The sequence below is a fragment of the Crocodylus porosus genome, unplaced genomic scaffold (assembly GCF_001723895.1).
Source record: "Crocodylus porosus isolate Cpor-Errol unplaced genomic scaffold, CroPor_comp1, whole genome shotgun sequence".
In the NCBI taxonomy this organism is placed as follows: Eukaryota; Metazoa; Chordata; order Crocodylia; family Crocodylidae; genus Crocodylus; species Crocodylus porosus.
Window position 1 is genome coordinate 128,745,210 of NW_017728943.1, and position 17,086 is coordinate 128,762,295.

Below are 17,086 nucleotides of genomic sequence, written 5' to 3' on the forward strand. Positions count from 1 at the left end.
CAGCAGCCAGGGGTAGCTCCAGGCTGCCCCTTGCACTAGCCTGGGAGTTTCATAGATTTCATAGACATTTGGGCTGGAAGGGAGCCCGGAGGATCATCGAGTCCAGTCCCATGCCCCAGGGGCAGGAAGTCAGCAGGGATCATAGGATCCCAGCAAGATAAGCATCCAAATGTGTCTTGAAGGTGAGTTAGCAAGGGACATGCCAGTCCCAGTGAGCATGGAGCCAGGAGAGGCCAGTCCCAGTGGGCATGAAGTCAGGAGAGCTCTGCCAACAGCAGCAGCAGCAGCTGTGTCCTTCTCCCATGTATATTGGGAGAGGACCTGATGCACACAGGGCCAGGAGAGAGCTCCCCTGCAGCAGTCAGAGCTCTCCTAGCCCTGTGCCCGTTGGGGGACACAGCTGCCAGCAAGCTCCCTGCCAGACAGGGAGTTGCCAAGAGCTGTCCTGGGTGTGGGGCAGCTGCCAGCAAGCCTCTTGCCAGGTGTGGGGGAACACGGGACTCTCAGGCAGCTGCCGGCTGCTCTGGGGAGCAGGCAGGGCCTGAGAATCTGCTTGTCCTCTGGAGCTGCCATTTCCACACCAGGCACTGGGACAGGGGGCAGAGAGCTCCCCAGTCCTGGTGCTGATTGGTTCCCAGCACCTGTGTGTAGCTGGGGAGCTGAGTAGCACCGGGACTGGGACAAAGAGCTCCCTGTCTCCTGTGGCCCCCTGCTGGTTAGGCCAACTGGGAGCAGATTTGTTCCCAGTATTCACAGGTGGCAGCTAACTACACAGTAGACTAATTTACTGTACAGTAAATGTGTGCACATATAGACAGTGATGCTTTACTGTGCAGTAAATTAGTCTACTGTGTAGTAAAGCATCTCGTGTAGACACACCCAGCGAGTAAGGTACTACTCAGTCTGTAAAGATGGCAGAAACAGGTCCTCAATAAATAAAGGCTATAAACTGTGCTGACTTAAATAGCATTACATAGACATAAATAAACAAACTGAAGTACTTTCAATAACTGCATTTCCATTAGTTCAGATTCAAACAGAATCTCTCTCTTAACACTGACAACCAACTTCAGCATCCTGCACTAAATGTTGGTACATGAAAAGAGTTGTCTGATCAGAAAATGATGTGTGACAAGATAGATGCCTCACCTGGTAATGCTAGTAACAGAACAATGAGTCTGACTGATCTACAAAGGATCAAATGAAAGCAGGTTTTTGTGGGGAGGGAACCCAGTACCTTAATTATTAGCAAAGCTGCCTGAAGTCTGGTGCAGTCCTGAATAGTCTGGGCCGGGCATGGCTGTAATGATGATTTTAAAAACCTTGAGCTCCATGTCCTGCTTCCCCAGGGTGGTCGTGCCTTGAATAAAGCCTCTAAAAAAGGAGCACAATCGCAGCTGTTTAATCCTTTGCATCTCCAATGCAATTTAAGCAAACGCTGTTAGAAGCAACGAGGCAGTAATTAGAGAAATGATGAAGTGAAAAAAGCAAGATAGTGTTACATGGCAAACATTGTATTTTATCTAAATAGAATAATTCCACCTGAAGATCCCGATTATGCTAGACTAGGAATTGGTCACTGTACTAATTGAATGCATGAAAAAAGGTGCAGTGTTGACAACTGCAAGCATTCAAAAATAACAACCTGGTTTTAAAAAAATACAGAATTAAAAAAAATACTGAGTTCTTTTTATAGAACTTGGGACTTGTTCTTTTTAAGTGTTATCCCCCCAGGAAGCCTAGAAACCTTCTTTAGAAAGGAAAAAAAAAAGAGAATGGAGATGAATATGACTCCAGGAACTGGGATCTTGGACTAAAGAATAAATATGACATTGGTGAGAGTGGACACTAAGGTGTGCTTTCCAGAATATCTTTAATACCAGAATACTGCATTAATAGATAAATCCTTTCCAACATAGAATGAAAAAATGGAGGAATCACATATGGTGAATAAAAATTAACAATCTATGTCTAATATCAAATATCCATGATTATTAGATTTGGTAGTCAAAAATCTCAATACACTGTGGAATGTTTGTAAGTCTCTAATTTCATGAAATTCCATGGAAATATTTTTGGTTGTCTTAGATTTTATCCAAATAATTTAAAAAAACCCCAACAACAAGAGTCCCTAACTTCTGGCTCAAATTTGATTTTATCCATAACAGTAACTAAATATTCTCCCGGATGCACAGCTATTTAACGTTTTCCTCTCCAACCTTCATTGTTCTAAATTTGTACAACAGTGTATACTGAAATGCAACTGCTGACAATTTTATATTTTTCATAGCTTTTACAACTGACATATTTTAAAAACTATAATGCATGTTACATGGTTTAGCAACTGTTACTGAAGAAAAATAATAATTTTTGTATTTCCAATTTTTAGAACGTAACCTTTTTATATTGAAAAGGATTTGAACTATAAAAATTAGTTTTCCTAAGCAAATGGTCTTTGAATATTTGAATAGTTAAGATAACTAGTTTATTAATTTTAAAAGAAAAATATAGTTATTTAATGCCACTGACTCTTGTGTAATGCCAATCTTTCCTGAATCATTTTTCTCAGCTGTTTTTCTCGCAGCCTTTCTTCCTGCTCCTCATTTTGAGATTTTGGTTCATTGAGGGTCCCATAGATTTTACTGGCTTCCCTTGGAGTGAGGTAATCCAATGTAGTTGCACAGGTGATATAATGTCGCTTCCAAGCACTGTGTTCATTGTCTGTTGGAGTGTATGGCAGGAACCATCCAAACTTGATGCATTTTGGCATCCACAAACAATCCTTAAGACAAGATGACAACAAAAGAGGGAAGGCAAGCTGTAAGGTAGGGAAAAAAGAGTTCCTACTTAAAACCCTAAGATAAATTATATTGCTACTGGTTAAAACTTGCAGGTATTTTTCGATGAATTATCTAAAAATGTGGTAGGGGCTTAGAGCCTGCTATGGCATTTTCTTATGTACTCCTAAGAAGGAATACTTAAATCATATTAATGAATTCAAATACAAGCATTGCATTTGTTGTCTTAAAAATTCTTCATTTGGAAATACTGTGCTGTCTCCTTGATTGTCATATTTCATCTAAAAAGAATGCAGAAAAGAAAGAGAAGATTAACTATTGAGCTATTATGAGCAATTTTTTAAGACCCATATTTATCTGTGTATGTTGTATAGCACTTATGTTTTATACTGGGCATGTCTACACATGCATTTACTCCAGCCTAGATTTACTGTGCATCTACAAAAAGAAGCACTGCGCTGTGCCAGTGGTGCACGGTTATTTTTAGCTGCTACACACTGTAGCAACGCGCTATAATGGAGCGTGTTGCTATAAGTGGCCCTCCTCTGGACCCTCTGAAGGTTATCCACATCCTTCTTGAAGTGCGGCGCTCAAAACCGAACATAGTACTCCAGCTGTGGCCTTACCAATGCTGCATAGAGGGGAAGTATCACTTCACTAGACTGTTCGTGATGCACTTGCTAATGCACGATAGACTGTGGTTAGCTTTACTGATCACTTTGTCACATTAACGACTCATGTTCAGCTTGGAGTCTACTATGACTCCAAGTTCCCTTTCTGCCACTGTGCTACTTAGAAGGTCATCTCCCAATCTGCATATATGTTTGTGATTCTCTCTTTCCTAGGTGCAGCACTTTGCACTTATCGTTGTTAAACTGCATCCTGTTCTGTTCTACCCACTTTTCCAACCTATCCAAACCTGCCTGAATCTGTTCCCTCCCCCCCTGTGTGCAGGGCCATCCCTACAGGGGGTGAATCAGGGCAAACACCCTATGCTTTGGGGGCTCCGCAGAGCCGGGCGGAGCAGCAGCAGTGTGGAGTCACGTGGCTCCGTATCCAGCTGCTTGCTACCACCCCCACCCGCCACCAACATTGCTGCTGCCAATGCTGGTGGCATCTTCTTCGGATCAGGAGCCATGGGATCGGAGTTGGGGCAGGGCCCCACATGGACTGATTTGCCCTGGGCCCCACACCCTGCTCAGGTCGCTCCTGCCCATGTGTTTACTTTGCCCCATAATTTGGTCTTGTCCACAAATTTGGACAGAGTGCTCTCCACACCCTCATCTGAGTCACTGATGAAGATACTGAACAGCACTGGTCCAAGGACTGAACCTTGAGGAACCCCACTGCCCACATCTTTCCACATCAATACCGACCCATCCGCCACCACTCCCTGGGTTCATCCCACAAGCCAATTTGCCACCCACCTGTCCATGTAGTCATCTACATCACAGACACTTAGCTTATCTGTAAGAATGGGATGAGACACCATATCGAAAGTCTTTTTAAAATCCAAGTAAATGACACTGACCTCAACTCCTGTATTTAAGCATTTTGTAACCTGGTTGTAAAAAGAAGAAAGGTTAGCCAGGCAGGATCCACCTGCTATGAATCCATGCTGATTGCCCTTCAGCATTATTTTTTCTGCTGGACTCCAACAAATGTGTTCCTTAATTTTTTCAAAGGTTTTCCCAAGGATAGAGGTGAGACTAACCAACCTGTAGTGACCCAGATCCTCCTTCCTCCCATTCTTGAAAATAGGAACCACATTGGCCCTTTTCCAGTCATCTGGGACCTGTCCTGAGCACCAGGAGTGCTCAAACAGTCTTGCCAGTGGTTTTGCTATGACACTGGCTAATTCCCTCAGCATCCTTGGATGAAGATAGTCTGGGGCTGCTGACTTAAACATGTTCAGCTCCTCCAAGTGTCCTTTCACTAGGTTGGGACTAACTGTTGGTGGGCTGGGGTCCCTCTTGTGCCTGCCTATAATCCAGCTGGGAGATGTGTCTTTATCTGTGTTCAGGAATACAGATGAGAAAAACTCATTGAAGAGCTCAGCTTTGTCACTCCTATCTGTCACCAATTGCCCTAGTCTGTCCTGTAGATGTCCTATGTTGCCATGTGCCTTCTTTTTTGCTCCCTATATACCTGAAGGACTTTTGTTGTCTTAAATTTTTTATGCCAGTCTAAGTTCCATTGCTGCTTTGACCTTTCTGACAGACTCCCTGCAAATGCGAGCCAAGTAGGTTTACTCCTTCTTGGTGGCTACTCCCTTGCTCCTAGGAGTAAGTATATTCCTTCTTCGTGACTACTCCCGCGTATGCACAGCCCAGAGCTGGCTGGGCAACTGACCAAAACAGGATAGTCCGTAGCTACCTTCAGGCTGCAAATGATTCCCCACACAGCTGGTGGCTGGCTGGGAACTGTCCAGGTCAGGGGTAGGTCCCAGCCAGCTCCAGGCTGGGTGAGGAACTGTCCCCACACAAGGAGCTCCCAGCCAGCCGCTGCTCCACAATCAGAATTGCAATCATGCAGTGGAAGTTGGGAAACTTGTTCCCAGCCCCACCCCACAATTTCAGAGCGGGGTCTGGGAGGAAGCACGCAGCCCCTAACTCCATGATTGGGGCTTGGGCTGGGAAATAAGAGTCTTCTACCCTGAGGCCCATGACTGCGGGGCTCGGGCTGGAAGGGTCTCCCAATCCTCTGTACCCCGACTGCGATGGCAGAGCAGAGGCTGGGTGATAAGTATCTTATCTCCCAGTCCCCACTACCTAATCGCAGCTCCCTGCTGCCAGGGCAGGGGGATATAGTCCTTGCCCAGGCTTCTGTGGCAGAGCCTGCCCTCACAGTAGGCAGTTCTCAGGAGCAGGGAGCAATCTCCCACCCCCTACTGGATGGCTGACTGGGAACAGATTTTACTTCTAGTCAGGCGTCTACACAGGCACTACAGTGCCGTTACTAATGGCGAGTAAATGCGTTACTTGCATTTGCAGGTAGCAAATTTACTTGGTATTAAGGAGGTTTACTGCAAAGCAAGAATGTGCATGTGTAAACACACATGCTTACTTCGCAAGTTAAGCATCTTGTGTAGACATGCCCACTATGTATTTATATGGATAATAACAAACAGTAGCACTGTGGATATTCCTAGCGACTAAACCTTAGCCTTATCAGTTTAAGTATGTTCCACAGCAACCACTAGAGAAAGTTACAGGTTTCAAAATGTCTAGCTGACCACACAGCTATAAATTATTTACTCTGTTATGTTACTTGATCCATACGTTTAAAGTCATAAGCCAAAGCAGGTTTAACTATACAGTCAAATCATAAAAAATGAAATGATAGGATAGAAGTCTTCTGGTCAGAGAGAAGAAAAATACCTTCATGTGTAATTTAAAAAACTTGCTAGAATTGCGCTATACCTATACTCAGATTGCTCTGTCAGAAAACAATGGCTAAATGGTTTTCTGTGAACAAACCATAATGGCAAAGTTGTGCCTTTTCCTGATAAGAAAAAACACCTCATACAACTGAAGCAGAAAAAGCACAATTTTGCTCTTAGACTTGCATATCCATTGGGGTTTTACAGGGTCAGAGATCATAGTTCTTTACACCCCTGCCTGACATGGCATTGCTGCATAGACCTGGCCCCTGGATAAGATTCCAATAATTCAGAGTTAGTGAATTAAGTAAAGCAAAGTTTAAAGGTTCACTCTATCAGGTATCATAGGAATAACAGTCTGGTGCAAATCTTTCCTATTGTTTATAATATTTCATTACATATCTAATTCCTTAGAAGTGTGGTATATGGACACATGATAAGACTTTCATTGATAAGAATATATCTGACATATCTAGGAAAATATGAAATTCCCTTGAATAACTATGCTATATACAAAGAATAATGCAGATTTCCCATTTCATAGAATGATAAAATGAGAAAAGAAATATCAGGAACCACCCGCCTAAAATATACCATCCCAATGTTTGTCTAACCCGCACTTAAGAACTTCGAATGACAGATTCCACAACCTTTCTAGATAAAAGGTTGCTCAACCACCCTCATTGCTCAACCACCCTCATAGTTAAAAAGTTCATCCTACTATCCTACCTAAATTTCTGTTATCCCAATTCAAACAAATTACTCCTTGTCCTGCCCTCTTTGGATCAGAAAACAGCTAATCATCAATCTCTTTATAACAACCATTTTTGTATTTAGAGAAGACTATCAAATTTCATCCCAGTCTTTTCTTCTCCAGACTAAATAATTCCCTATCTTCCAAGCTTTCCTTATAGGTCATGTTTTCTAGGCTTCTCATCATTTGTGTTGCTTTCTTCTGGGTATTTTTTCAAAGTGTTGACCCAAGCCAGAGCTCCAAGAAAGCAGACGCTGTGGCTGGAGCCCATGCTGCTCAGTACATGTGGAGCTCCAACAGGAGCTGAGCTAACATGCTGGTGAGCTGTGACAGTTCACTACTCATGTATACTCCACAGCTGAATGGAGGGTACAACCATGCCATTGCACCCCTGCTTAACCTTTAGCCCTTCTTATTAGCCCCTCCTGCCCCTTCAAATCTAGCTTCCCTTCAGCCTAGCCACCTCAGATGCTTATCCACCTTGGATGCTTATCAGCCTAGCCACCCACTTATCTGATGTCTGAGGGTATGTAACAAGCACCTCATATATATCAGAAGCATTCCTCCATCTGGCAGTTTTTGGCAAGGACATGCAGGTTGCATTCCTCATAAAGTCAGACCAGGACCTAAATAGAAGCATCTGGGGTCAGAGGCTAGCTGAACAGAGCCTATTACAGGTAGAGGCAGAGGAACAAGCAGTGGTAGTTTTGGTATTACCAAGTTGTCTAGCAACTGCAATGTTTCTTTTGGTACCTCTACCTCTCTTACACTACTGATAACCCAGCAAGTTGACACTAAAAGACCTCACCACATAGAGAGGATACTCCCTCTGCAAACCCCCACTCAAATTCCTCTTTTAGTTGGCCTACTTGCTGATACCTGAAAATGTCCAGTTACTGTTCCTATTGATATCAGAAAGTTTTACAGCCTGCAGAGGAAGCAGGGTTATAGATCTATGATGACCAGACCTGTTCAGTTAAAAATTTCCAGTGCCAGCTGACTTGGGCAGCTGCACAGAGCTCCTTGGGGCTCAGAAAAGAGAAGATGTACAAAGATATGAAACGTGGTAGCACGCTAGTGAAGTCCACTTTGGTCACTGGAATCCTCTCTGCAAACCAATTTTGGGTAAACCTGTGAAGAGATAGATATTCAGATACTTTTATGCCACCTCGTCCTTCTCTTCCAGAAAGCCTGACTTGTCTATGAAGAATACTGTTAGGATTGACATGACTCTGATGTGACCACTGCAGTGCAAAGCCCTCAAGCGCTTATGAGGAAGAAATGAAAGCTGCTATATACACTATTTATTAATCTAATTACCAGTAGTTGGCTATTACTCTAAAGATGATCACATGACAGTGATATGATGCAACATTCAGGGAACAAGTCCAGGCTTATATATAAAGAGAAGCACTAGTTTTCTATAGTACATTCTGCAGTAAACTGGACATGTTGCAAAGCACTGGGCCAAAAGTAAATTAAACTGAGTCTGTTGTGTGGTATTCTGGGCATTTAAATCACTGAGGTTGGTTTCACTGTTCTGAAAAGAATTGAAAATGTAACCTTATGTTTTTGCAAGCTGCTTTATGTGATAACTAGTAGGTCAGAAGTTTAAGAAAGACAACTGCTATGAATAAAAGAGACAACTTCATCATTTTCTTAGGCCCACTTGAGGCCAACAAAAAAGGAAGCAGTCATTTCAGATGTTTGGATTGGAAAGGATTAAGATGTTCATAAAAAGGTAAAAAGGAGCACATCTACACATGCAATTAATGTCCCTCAATAAACTCCAGTGCAGTTTGCACCTGAGTCAGCTGCTTCTGGGCACAATGTCTGCATGTGCACCTAGGACAACAGTAGTTTGAGCCAGGGCAGAGCAGCCCTGGGTAGGCTGCAGGCTTGGGTGGCAGCGGGGCTGTCTGGGGCACGAGAGTGCACAAATTGAGAAGTCGTGTGGCTGACCCCCACAAGCCTACTATCAGTCTGGGTCTGCTCTGCTCCACCTCAAACTGCTCTGGTCCCAGTCACTGTCCACACATGCTTTCTGTACAGTAAATGACTACGCTGTAAGATAGCACTGCCCCCAACAGTACTATCTTATGGCAGTTAGTTAATTTACTGTGCCCTAATGCCAGCACACATGTAGACAGTTAACACTCTACTGTGGAGCTAATTAGTCAACTCTGCAATACAGTGCATATATAGATGCACCTGAGGAGACCCATCTTTAATAATCAATGGCTAGGCCTCAAGTGTGCAAACCCTTCCACAGACACCCACCCAAACTGAAGTTAGTTAGACTACAGGTAAAGAGATTTCATGACTAGACCCTTAGCTTGTAAAATTTGGGAACTTTAGATGTTCAGTACTTTAGAAGGTTCCACATTTTATGACCTACTACATATATACTGGCTTGACCCTAGCAACCTGCCTACATTAAAAATTGCAGGATCAGGGTACTAATCAGTGAGATCCCTGTGGCAGGGAATCTTAGTTCTTTTTACAGTACTGATCAAAATGCCAGTACTACCCAAATAGTACCTACTGCTTATTTTTCTAGGCAAAAAGGCTGTATATTTTTTATTTCCCCTTTAATACAAGAAGAGGGAATCTGGATCTTCAAGTCTATATTAGGTAAATTTTAATAAAAACACATCATTTCAGTTCAACATTAATGTAGATCTTAATCTATGCTGGTGTCTTTAATAAAACAGACTAAGTAGAACTTCTGAGGGGGGGGAAAAGGAAATATTTAAAGGTCCCAGGGTTGCAATGCAATCCATGCAGAAAGTGATTTCATGCAGAATCAGTGACTTGCATCATAATCTGATGTACCTGTTTAGAAGAAAACATTAACCAAGTCCTTTTAATTAACTTACCTTAGTTGTGATTTACTGCATTTCATCAATATTGTGTGCAGGAATTGTTTGCGCTGCTTGTCTGTCCACAGATCAAACCAGTGGCTTATAAGTCCAATTCTTTCCTGAAAGAGCTACGAGGAAACATAGTATTTTCATACACAATTCAGCATGTCATATAACCCTGTGTAATTCTGCTGCATGTCTAACAAAGCTTGTAGATTGTATGATCCTACAAAGAGAAATGGAACTGAGATCCAGGTTGTTTCAGTGATACTGGTCACTGATCTGCTCTATAAAATGAGCCAAGCCATTTCACATGTCTGCCTGTTCCCTTTTATATCTTTTTATCTGTCTTCTCTGTTGAATACATGAGCTCTTCAGGGACAGTGTATAGGGGCTGGGTTCCCTGCTGGGACCTCGAGCTCCTACTGGCACACAACAAAGACCAGCACTAATGAGTAGATTATTATGGAGAATTGTGCCCATTGTTCTTATTCCTTTCCTGCCTGGATAAATCAGCTCTTTCATGTATTTACAGAGGATCCCTAGCTGTATATCTGCCTACGATGATCTTTGACAGTAGGGATCTTGATGGAGACCAGACATTAATTTTTGTCCTCCTTAGCACTAGGTTTTGTGGGGGGTGGCATTCCCTCCAAGTCATTGGTTTTCAATCTGTGGCCTGCAGACCCTTAGAGGTCCACAATAGATAGCAATGACCAAAAATATGCGAATACCCACACTTACAATTCAAAGGGGTCCGCACATCCATTTGAAATTTCCAAAGGAGTCCACAAAGAAAAAAGGTTGAAAACCACTGCTTTAGGTTAAAAGGAGGACCTCAGCTTACCTGCCCCCTGAAGGTACAGTCTACTTCCTCTCACTCCCTCTCTTCCAACTGCTGTTCAGCAAAGATCTCATTCCTTACACCTCATTTTCCCAGCAGGCATGAACATAGACACAGAAGTGCATTTAGAAGCAGGCTTTGGGGAAATATACCCATTTAATTAAGAACAGTTTCTAATCTGATTAAAGAAAAAGAACCATTTACTTTTTAAAGTGCCAATGTTTCAATGCATACATTAGTTTTTAAAAAGAAAACACATCATAACAATTAATGAAATAGGATGTTCTCATCTTACTTCTCTACTGTGTTAGAGACAAATGTGAACCCACTGATGCCATGGCCTCCAACATTTTAAGTAGAAAATCACCTTTGGCATTTAAAAGCAACCAAACATCTACTGTGCACCACCGCCACCCCACCCAGCAGGTAAGTCTGTGGGGAGGCAAGGAGGGGGCAGATAGAGGCAGGGGGAGAAAAAATTATTTGGGGGCATGCCTCCCCAACAGGTAAGTCCCACCCAACCAGGGCCCCACTCAGCTTACCTCTGGTCCTGCCTCTGCGGCACTGTCCCTCACCACAGGGGCCTCAATCTAGCCCCTGCCCCTTCCCTCCCCACAAACTGACCTGCTGGGCTGGGGCACACGTGTGCATGCACACAGGCACTCCGCCCCCCACACCAGCCTCGGATCAATTCCAAGAGGCTCCAAGATCTATTGGTGGATTGAAATCCATTGGTTGGTGACCACTGCACTAATGGATACAGTAGGTGTACTGTAAACAAGTCTCAAGCCTAATGGGGACAATGCCTGTTGGTGACAGAAATCATGGTGGTAGTATTCTTTGTTATTTATCTGTATTACAGTGGTACCTGAACCCAGAGCCCTAATTTCTTAGGCCAATGGCTCTTAACCCTGGTGCCATAAGATCCTTACAAGAGTGCCATGGGGTGCCTCACAATGTTAGCACATTTAGTTTTACAAACAATTCAGAAGATAAACCCAGAGATTTCAAATAAAAATCCATAGTTGTGGTCTTTCTGAGTTCTCTGCAACAGAAAAGCTGTACTATTTTTTTTATGTAGGCAAAAAGAGAGTGAAAACTAAAAACTGGCATTTTTCAAGGGGTGTCCTGAGTCTATCCAAGGATGCCTCAGATCTAAAAAGATTGAGAACTGTTTTATGTTCAAACATATAAAAGGAGTCCCTACCACATTTTTATTAAAGGATCAAATAAAATAAATTTGCAGCAATTCAAAGGCAAGACATTTTTATAACTTTCTTTCATATGAGATTGTTTCCAATATATCTACCCATTTACTTTTACCACACATACCTCAGTGTGCATACTGTAAAATCTCCCCCTGCCACTGTGTTGTTAAATACGAGTACAGTATTTTTAAGATGCATGGCAATTTCTACCAGTGCATTTCATGCAAATCAGGACAATAATTTCTACCTGAATTTAACTTACATGCTTGTTGAATGATTTGTTTGCAATAGGTGTCCAAGCACTGAGTCTTGTATGCGAGCTCCCAGTGGCCTGGATTTGACCAGATGACTCCCTGATGGACTTTTCTGTACCTTCAGCAAGGAGCCCTAAGCTCCGTTGTTTAACGGCGTGTGGGGTAGGTGTTACAGAAGCTGCTGTCATCATCACTGCAACAATAGTTCCATCAGTTATAGACTCACTACACAGTTCAGACCTTTGCTAGAAACCACCTAGACATTTCAATGAATTAAATATGTTGATTTCTAGAAGAGACAAGAGTACAAATCTGGATTCAGATCTGAATTTCAGTCCCAGCACTCCACAGCTGACATTCTATTTGAAGCTGAAGCATGAGGTCAGAGTATTATATAAAGAAAATGTTAAAAATAACTTGGGACCTGGACATACAACAGTTGAACACCAGTGCAGTTTTGTACGCTGATGTAAAATGCACCAGGACCTGGAACAGACAGACCACCTGTTATCCTTGGGTAGTTATTATGGCACCTCACCATTACATAGCATGGGAGCTGTTGCTTTGAACAGCTACCCTAGGAAACTACAGCCACATACACCACGTATGTTGGTGTAACTTACACTGGTGCATATTTACTGCTATTTTTTCCTGAAGAAACTCTACACAAACTTCTAATGAGTTACCTTAAGGTAGGGACTTAGTCATTTTTGTCCCCACTTCTTTTTTTACTAGTGTGAAAGCAGCTTACATCAGCACAAACATGTCCTGTGTCTAGGCATTTGATGTTAATCTTACATTTTACAATCTTATTTATGAGTGGAATAAATGTATCCAAACATAATCCCTTCACTTGAACTATGACATTCATAAGTGAGGCTAGGACTGGTTAGTGAGTACTGTACCTAGATAACAGGCTCCCCAAGAAACCCAAGGTGCCACCAGAAATGGCACTCAGGAAGGACTGATTTGTAACAGGGCTGTCAAGCAGAACTTTGAGCTAGAATTCTCAGCTTCACAAGAAACAATATTATCTTTTTCTTTTAAATGAAAACTGATACAGAAATAAAAATGTAATTAATTATAACACAATTCAAATGGGGATAAAGTGCCTTCTTATCAATGAGTTCTTCAATATAAGGACTAGCATCAGATCCAGGAAATCTCCTAGTGCCAGCCCTGTGACCATGGAGCTGGCACTGCCCCCACTCCCTGATCATAATCTCGGAGCAGGGTGGGGGCTTGGAGCAAGCAGCTCACACAAGCAGGAACCAGTCTCCCGTTCCCTGGTGGCCAGCTGACTGGGAGCTAGCAGATTTGCTCCCAGTCAGGCACCTATACAAGCACTACTGCACAGTAAAGTAATTGCAAGTAAATTTGCTACTTACACTTGCAGGTAGAACATTTACTCACAATTAGCGAGGTTTAGTATGCAGTAAACATACATATGCATGTGTAGATGCACACACTTCCTGGGCGAGTCTACATGAGATGCTACATCACTGGAGTGACGAGCTATGGCAATGTAGTTTGTTGCTACAGCAATGTAGCATTGGCAGGCACAAATTGTAATGCCAACGCTACTGCACAGTAGTGACAAGCTATGTTGCTGTAGCTTGTCACTACAGTGACATAGCATCTAAAAATAATCATGCACTACGAGGATGTGCATTAGCAAGTACTAAATGACTGCGCAGTACCAAATGAACAGTCAGGGCACATGTTGACATGCCCTCTGCATAGTAAGCTATGCTACTACACAGTAAAGCGTCTCGTGTAGATGCACCCTGAGACAACTGTTCCCTTTGTTATCAATTAGAGCAAGTACTGAACAGGTAGAAAGAATAAACTGTGCTTGCTAACACAGAAAACCTTCCTATTTCCAGCTGAAATACAATGGTGGGAAGGCCTGGGAAACATACATTATGACAAGTCCCTTCTATAGCTATTACATATTGAGTAAATATTTATTCTAAAGATAAAAGGTCTCCAGGATTTGTATTTTTCTAATAGTATAATGTCTTCATTTTAAAGGCATTAAAAGAGTAAAGTTATAAAGGGAACAGTAACCAGGACAGAGCATACTTACCCGACTTATAAACTGGCTGGAACAAAAGGGCATGGCACAAACACCCCATGAAATTTATAAAGACTAGAAATGGTCAGGACTTCCCCTGGCCCTTCACCTAGAAGGTTGTACTCTCTGCAATGGCTACTATACTGGAACCAGATCTCTACTGCACATAATAGACTGCCACCTGCTGGTACAAACCAATCATGCCCACTCTACCTGATTTATTAACCTCACAGCATAAAAAGATATCCAGTTCATTTTTTAGTTTTGAAATCTCCACTGGTGCTGTTCTTCAACCTGCATGATAGGCCTCCATTCTACTACATTCTGCATTTTCTAGTGACAGTAACAAGACTAGAATAAAAACAAAGGCTCTTCTCCCATAAAAAAGTTGTTCACAGTATATCGAATGCTTTACCTCTCGAAAGGGGTATGGCTTGCATCTCTTTCTCTCTCTCTCTGATGAAGCTGCTGAAAAGCTCCAGTGAAAGCTGGAATTACTGCTGTATTAGACAAGGGTCAGTGCTCCCAAATCTCCATAGGAACTGCACAACAAGCTACACCCTGGGCTCTCAGCCAGAGCTGGACTGAGCCATGTTTGCCTTAAATGTGCCTCACCCTTAAAGAGGAAATGAACAGGACCGGGGAGAAAGGAGTGGTTCAGATTCCAGTTGTGATGGACAACTTGCTGATGATGGTCACAGGGGGACTACAAGACACCACAGTGATGCAGCCATGGGGAAAAAAAAAGCAAATGCAAGTCAACAATGTAATCAGGCAAGCTATTTCTAATAGAGATATGGAAATATTAATGCCTTTGCACAACATACTAGTACATAATGCAGTACGTAATTCTGGCCTGCCACATTCAAAATAGAAAAATTAAAACTGGAACAGGTAGAGACAGTCTGTCAGGATGGTCAGGTGAATGGAGAACCTATCTTGGCAGAAGAAACTAAAAAAGCTTTGCTTATTTAAACCAGTAAAATGATGGCTAAGAGAAATATGATTGTTGTCTCTAAATATATTGGGAGGTAATCCCTAAGGAGCCAAGAGCTAGTTAAGAGACAACATTGGTGCAAGAACATGAACTGTTTAATTTCCAGCTGCATTTGTTTAATTTCAAACCATAAGAGCAGTGAGGTTCTGGAACAACTTTTCAATAGGAATAGTAGTGGGAATAAAATACCTAATATTAAAATAAGAGCTTAATCTGTTTATGAAAGGTTTATATGACATGGCAGGCTGCATTTCCAGGATACTGCATGCAATAATTCTAAGGCCCTTTCCAGAATTGTGCCTCCTAGATGCACAAACATGATATGAAGATATAGGCAAGACGCCCCTAAAGGCAAGACGCCCCTTACATTTTCATTCTAACTCTCTCAGTCACCCCAGATATTTTGGCTGAGTGGGAAGAGGAATGGTAAATAGAGATGGGTGTACAGGGTTGTAGTCCTGGGTGCTGCCTGAGGGTGGGAAAGGGCTCCCTCCTTCTCTATCCCCCCCTGCACCCTTCCTGAAGAGGCTCCAGCAGCCAGGGCAAACATGCAGTCACAAGATCAGTGCCAGCAAGAGCCTCACTTCTAAGGGAAGCCACAGCTACAGGGGACGAAAGTACCAGTGCAACAAGAAGTCAGAAAGCTAATGCTCTCATCCCCTCTTTGTCTATTTTTAAATCACCTCTACATATTTCTGTGGCAGTGCTCATCCCCCGCGCTGGGCACAACTTTTTTATTCATGTCTCTGATCATTGCAGCTCACAAGAACACCCATCCCAGCTGGTGAACAATGCTGCAAATAGGTCAGCAACCCTTACACAGGAAGAGGATTGTTTTTTTGTGAACACCTATTACAGAAGTAGGTAAGATTTTCCAAATAATAAAGCTTGAAAAATCAGGTTACAAAAGCAAACAATTTTCACAGGCACCCTAAGAAAAAGGAACCTGTTGTATTCCAATATCCTCAGTGATGTTTTTAAGAAATAGTAAAGCCTCTTAACATGCGTCTTTGATAGGTAATTTCACAAGAAATGGACTATTTCTAAGATACTGCCTAAATTTCCATAACAATGCTGATTAAAATATTTGCAACTATTTAAACAAACAAGGTGCCACCACACAATAAGCAGTTAGGTGTGGAATAAACCCAGAAATTTCAAATAGAAATCCATAGCACTGAAACATTCTGACCTGTTGTCAGAGTTCTTTGCAACAGAAAAACTGTTTTTTTCCAGAATCAAGAAATAAGAGAAAGCTAAGAACTAGCTTTTTCCAAGGGGTACCTTGAGTCTAAAAAGCTTGAAAAGCACCGATTTAGACAGCAGTAGGTTTGGCAAGATTTTATTCTTTATATTTGATTACTTTTTATCTAGAATGTTGCCCAGAAGACAGAAGCTTATTACCTCAATGGCAATAAATTGAGGTAATAAATGTCCTAGTAGAAACAAAATACATTCAGGTTTGGTGATAAGGTTTCCTTGACAGGGGGAATGAAGTAGGGAATACTAAGCATCTAGCTCAACAAGACATCAGTGGCTTGACATCTAGTTGAGAAAAAGATACTGACTTCAGCACCTTGCTTGAAGTTTCAGGCACTCTGGAGACTCAAAATGACCCCAATAAACTGGCAAAAGCATCATAAATCAACTGAATGCAGTTCTGTTTCTACTAGGATGCTTATTAGCTCAATTTATTGCCAGTGAGATTATAGTGAGAAAGTTCTTCTACTATCCAACCTAAAAAGCCCCTGCTGCAATTTAAGACCATTGCTCCTAAACCTGTTCCCTTTTCCACAGAGAATAGTTTGTTTCCATCCTCTTTATAATCTGCCTTCAGGTATTTGAAGACTTATCTAATCCCCATCTCAGTTTTCACTTCTCCCTACCACATAATCCTTGTTTTTTCAG

The 17,086-nt window shown here is 42.2% G+C and overlaps 1 protein-coding gene across 1 annotated transcript in view; it reads right to left on the reverse strand.

The window, feature by feature from the left end:
* ECT2L (epithelial cell transforming 2 like) overlaps nucleotides 1-12,386 on the reverse strand; it is a 55,855-nt gene extending 43,469 nt beyond the window's left edge. The window contains exons 1-5 of the mRNA XM_019550174.1: nucleotides 12,113-12,386; nucleotides 9,814-9,926; nucleotides 7,903-8,065; nucleotides 2,530-2,782; nucleotides 1,238-1,374 (exon numbers count right to left, since the gene is read on the reverse strand). Coding sequence (XP_019405719.1) covers nucleotides 1,238-1,374; nucleotides 2,530-2,782; nucleotides 7,903-8,065; nucleotides 9,814-9,926; nucleotides 12,113-12,295 — 849 coding nt within the window. The 5' untranslated portion in view covers nucleotides 12,296-12,386. The remainder of the gene's footprint in view (nucleotides 1-1,237; nucleotides 1,375-2,529; nucleotides 2,783-7,902; nucleotides 8,066-9,813; nucleotides 9,927-12,112) is intronic.
* Nucleotides 12,387-17,086: the final 4,700 nt, after the last annotated feature.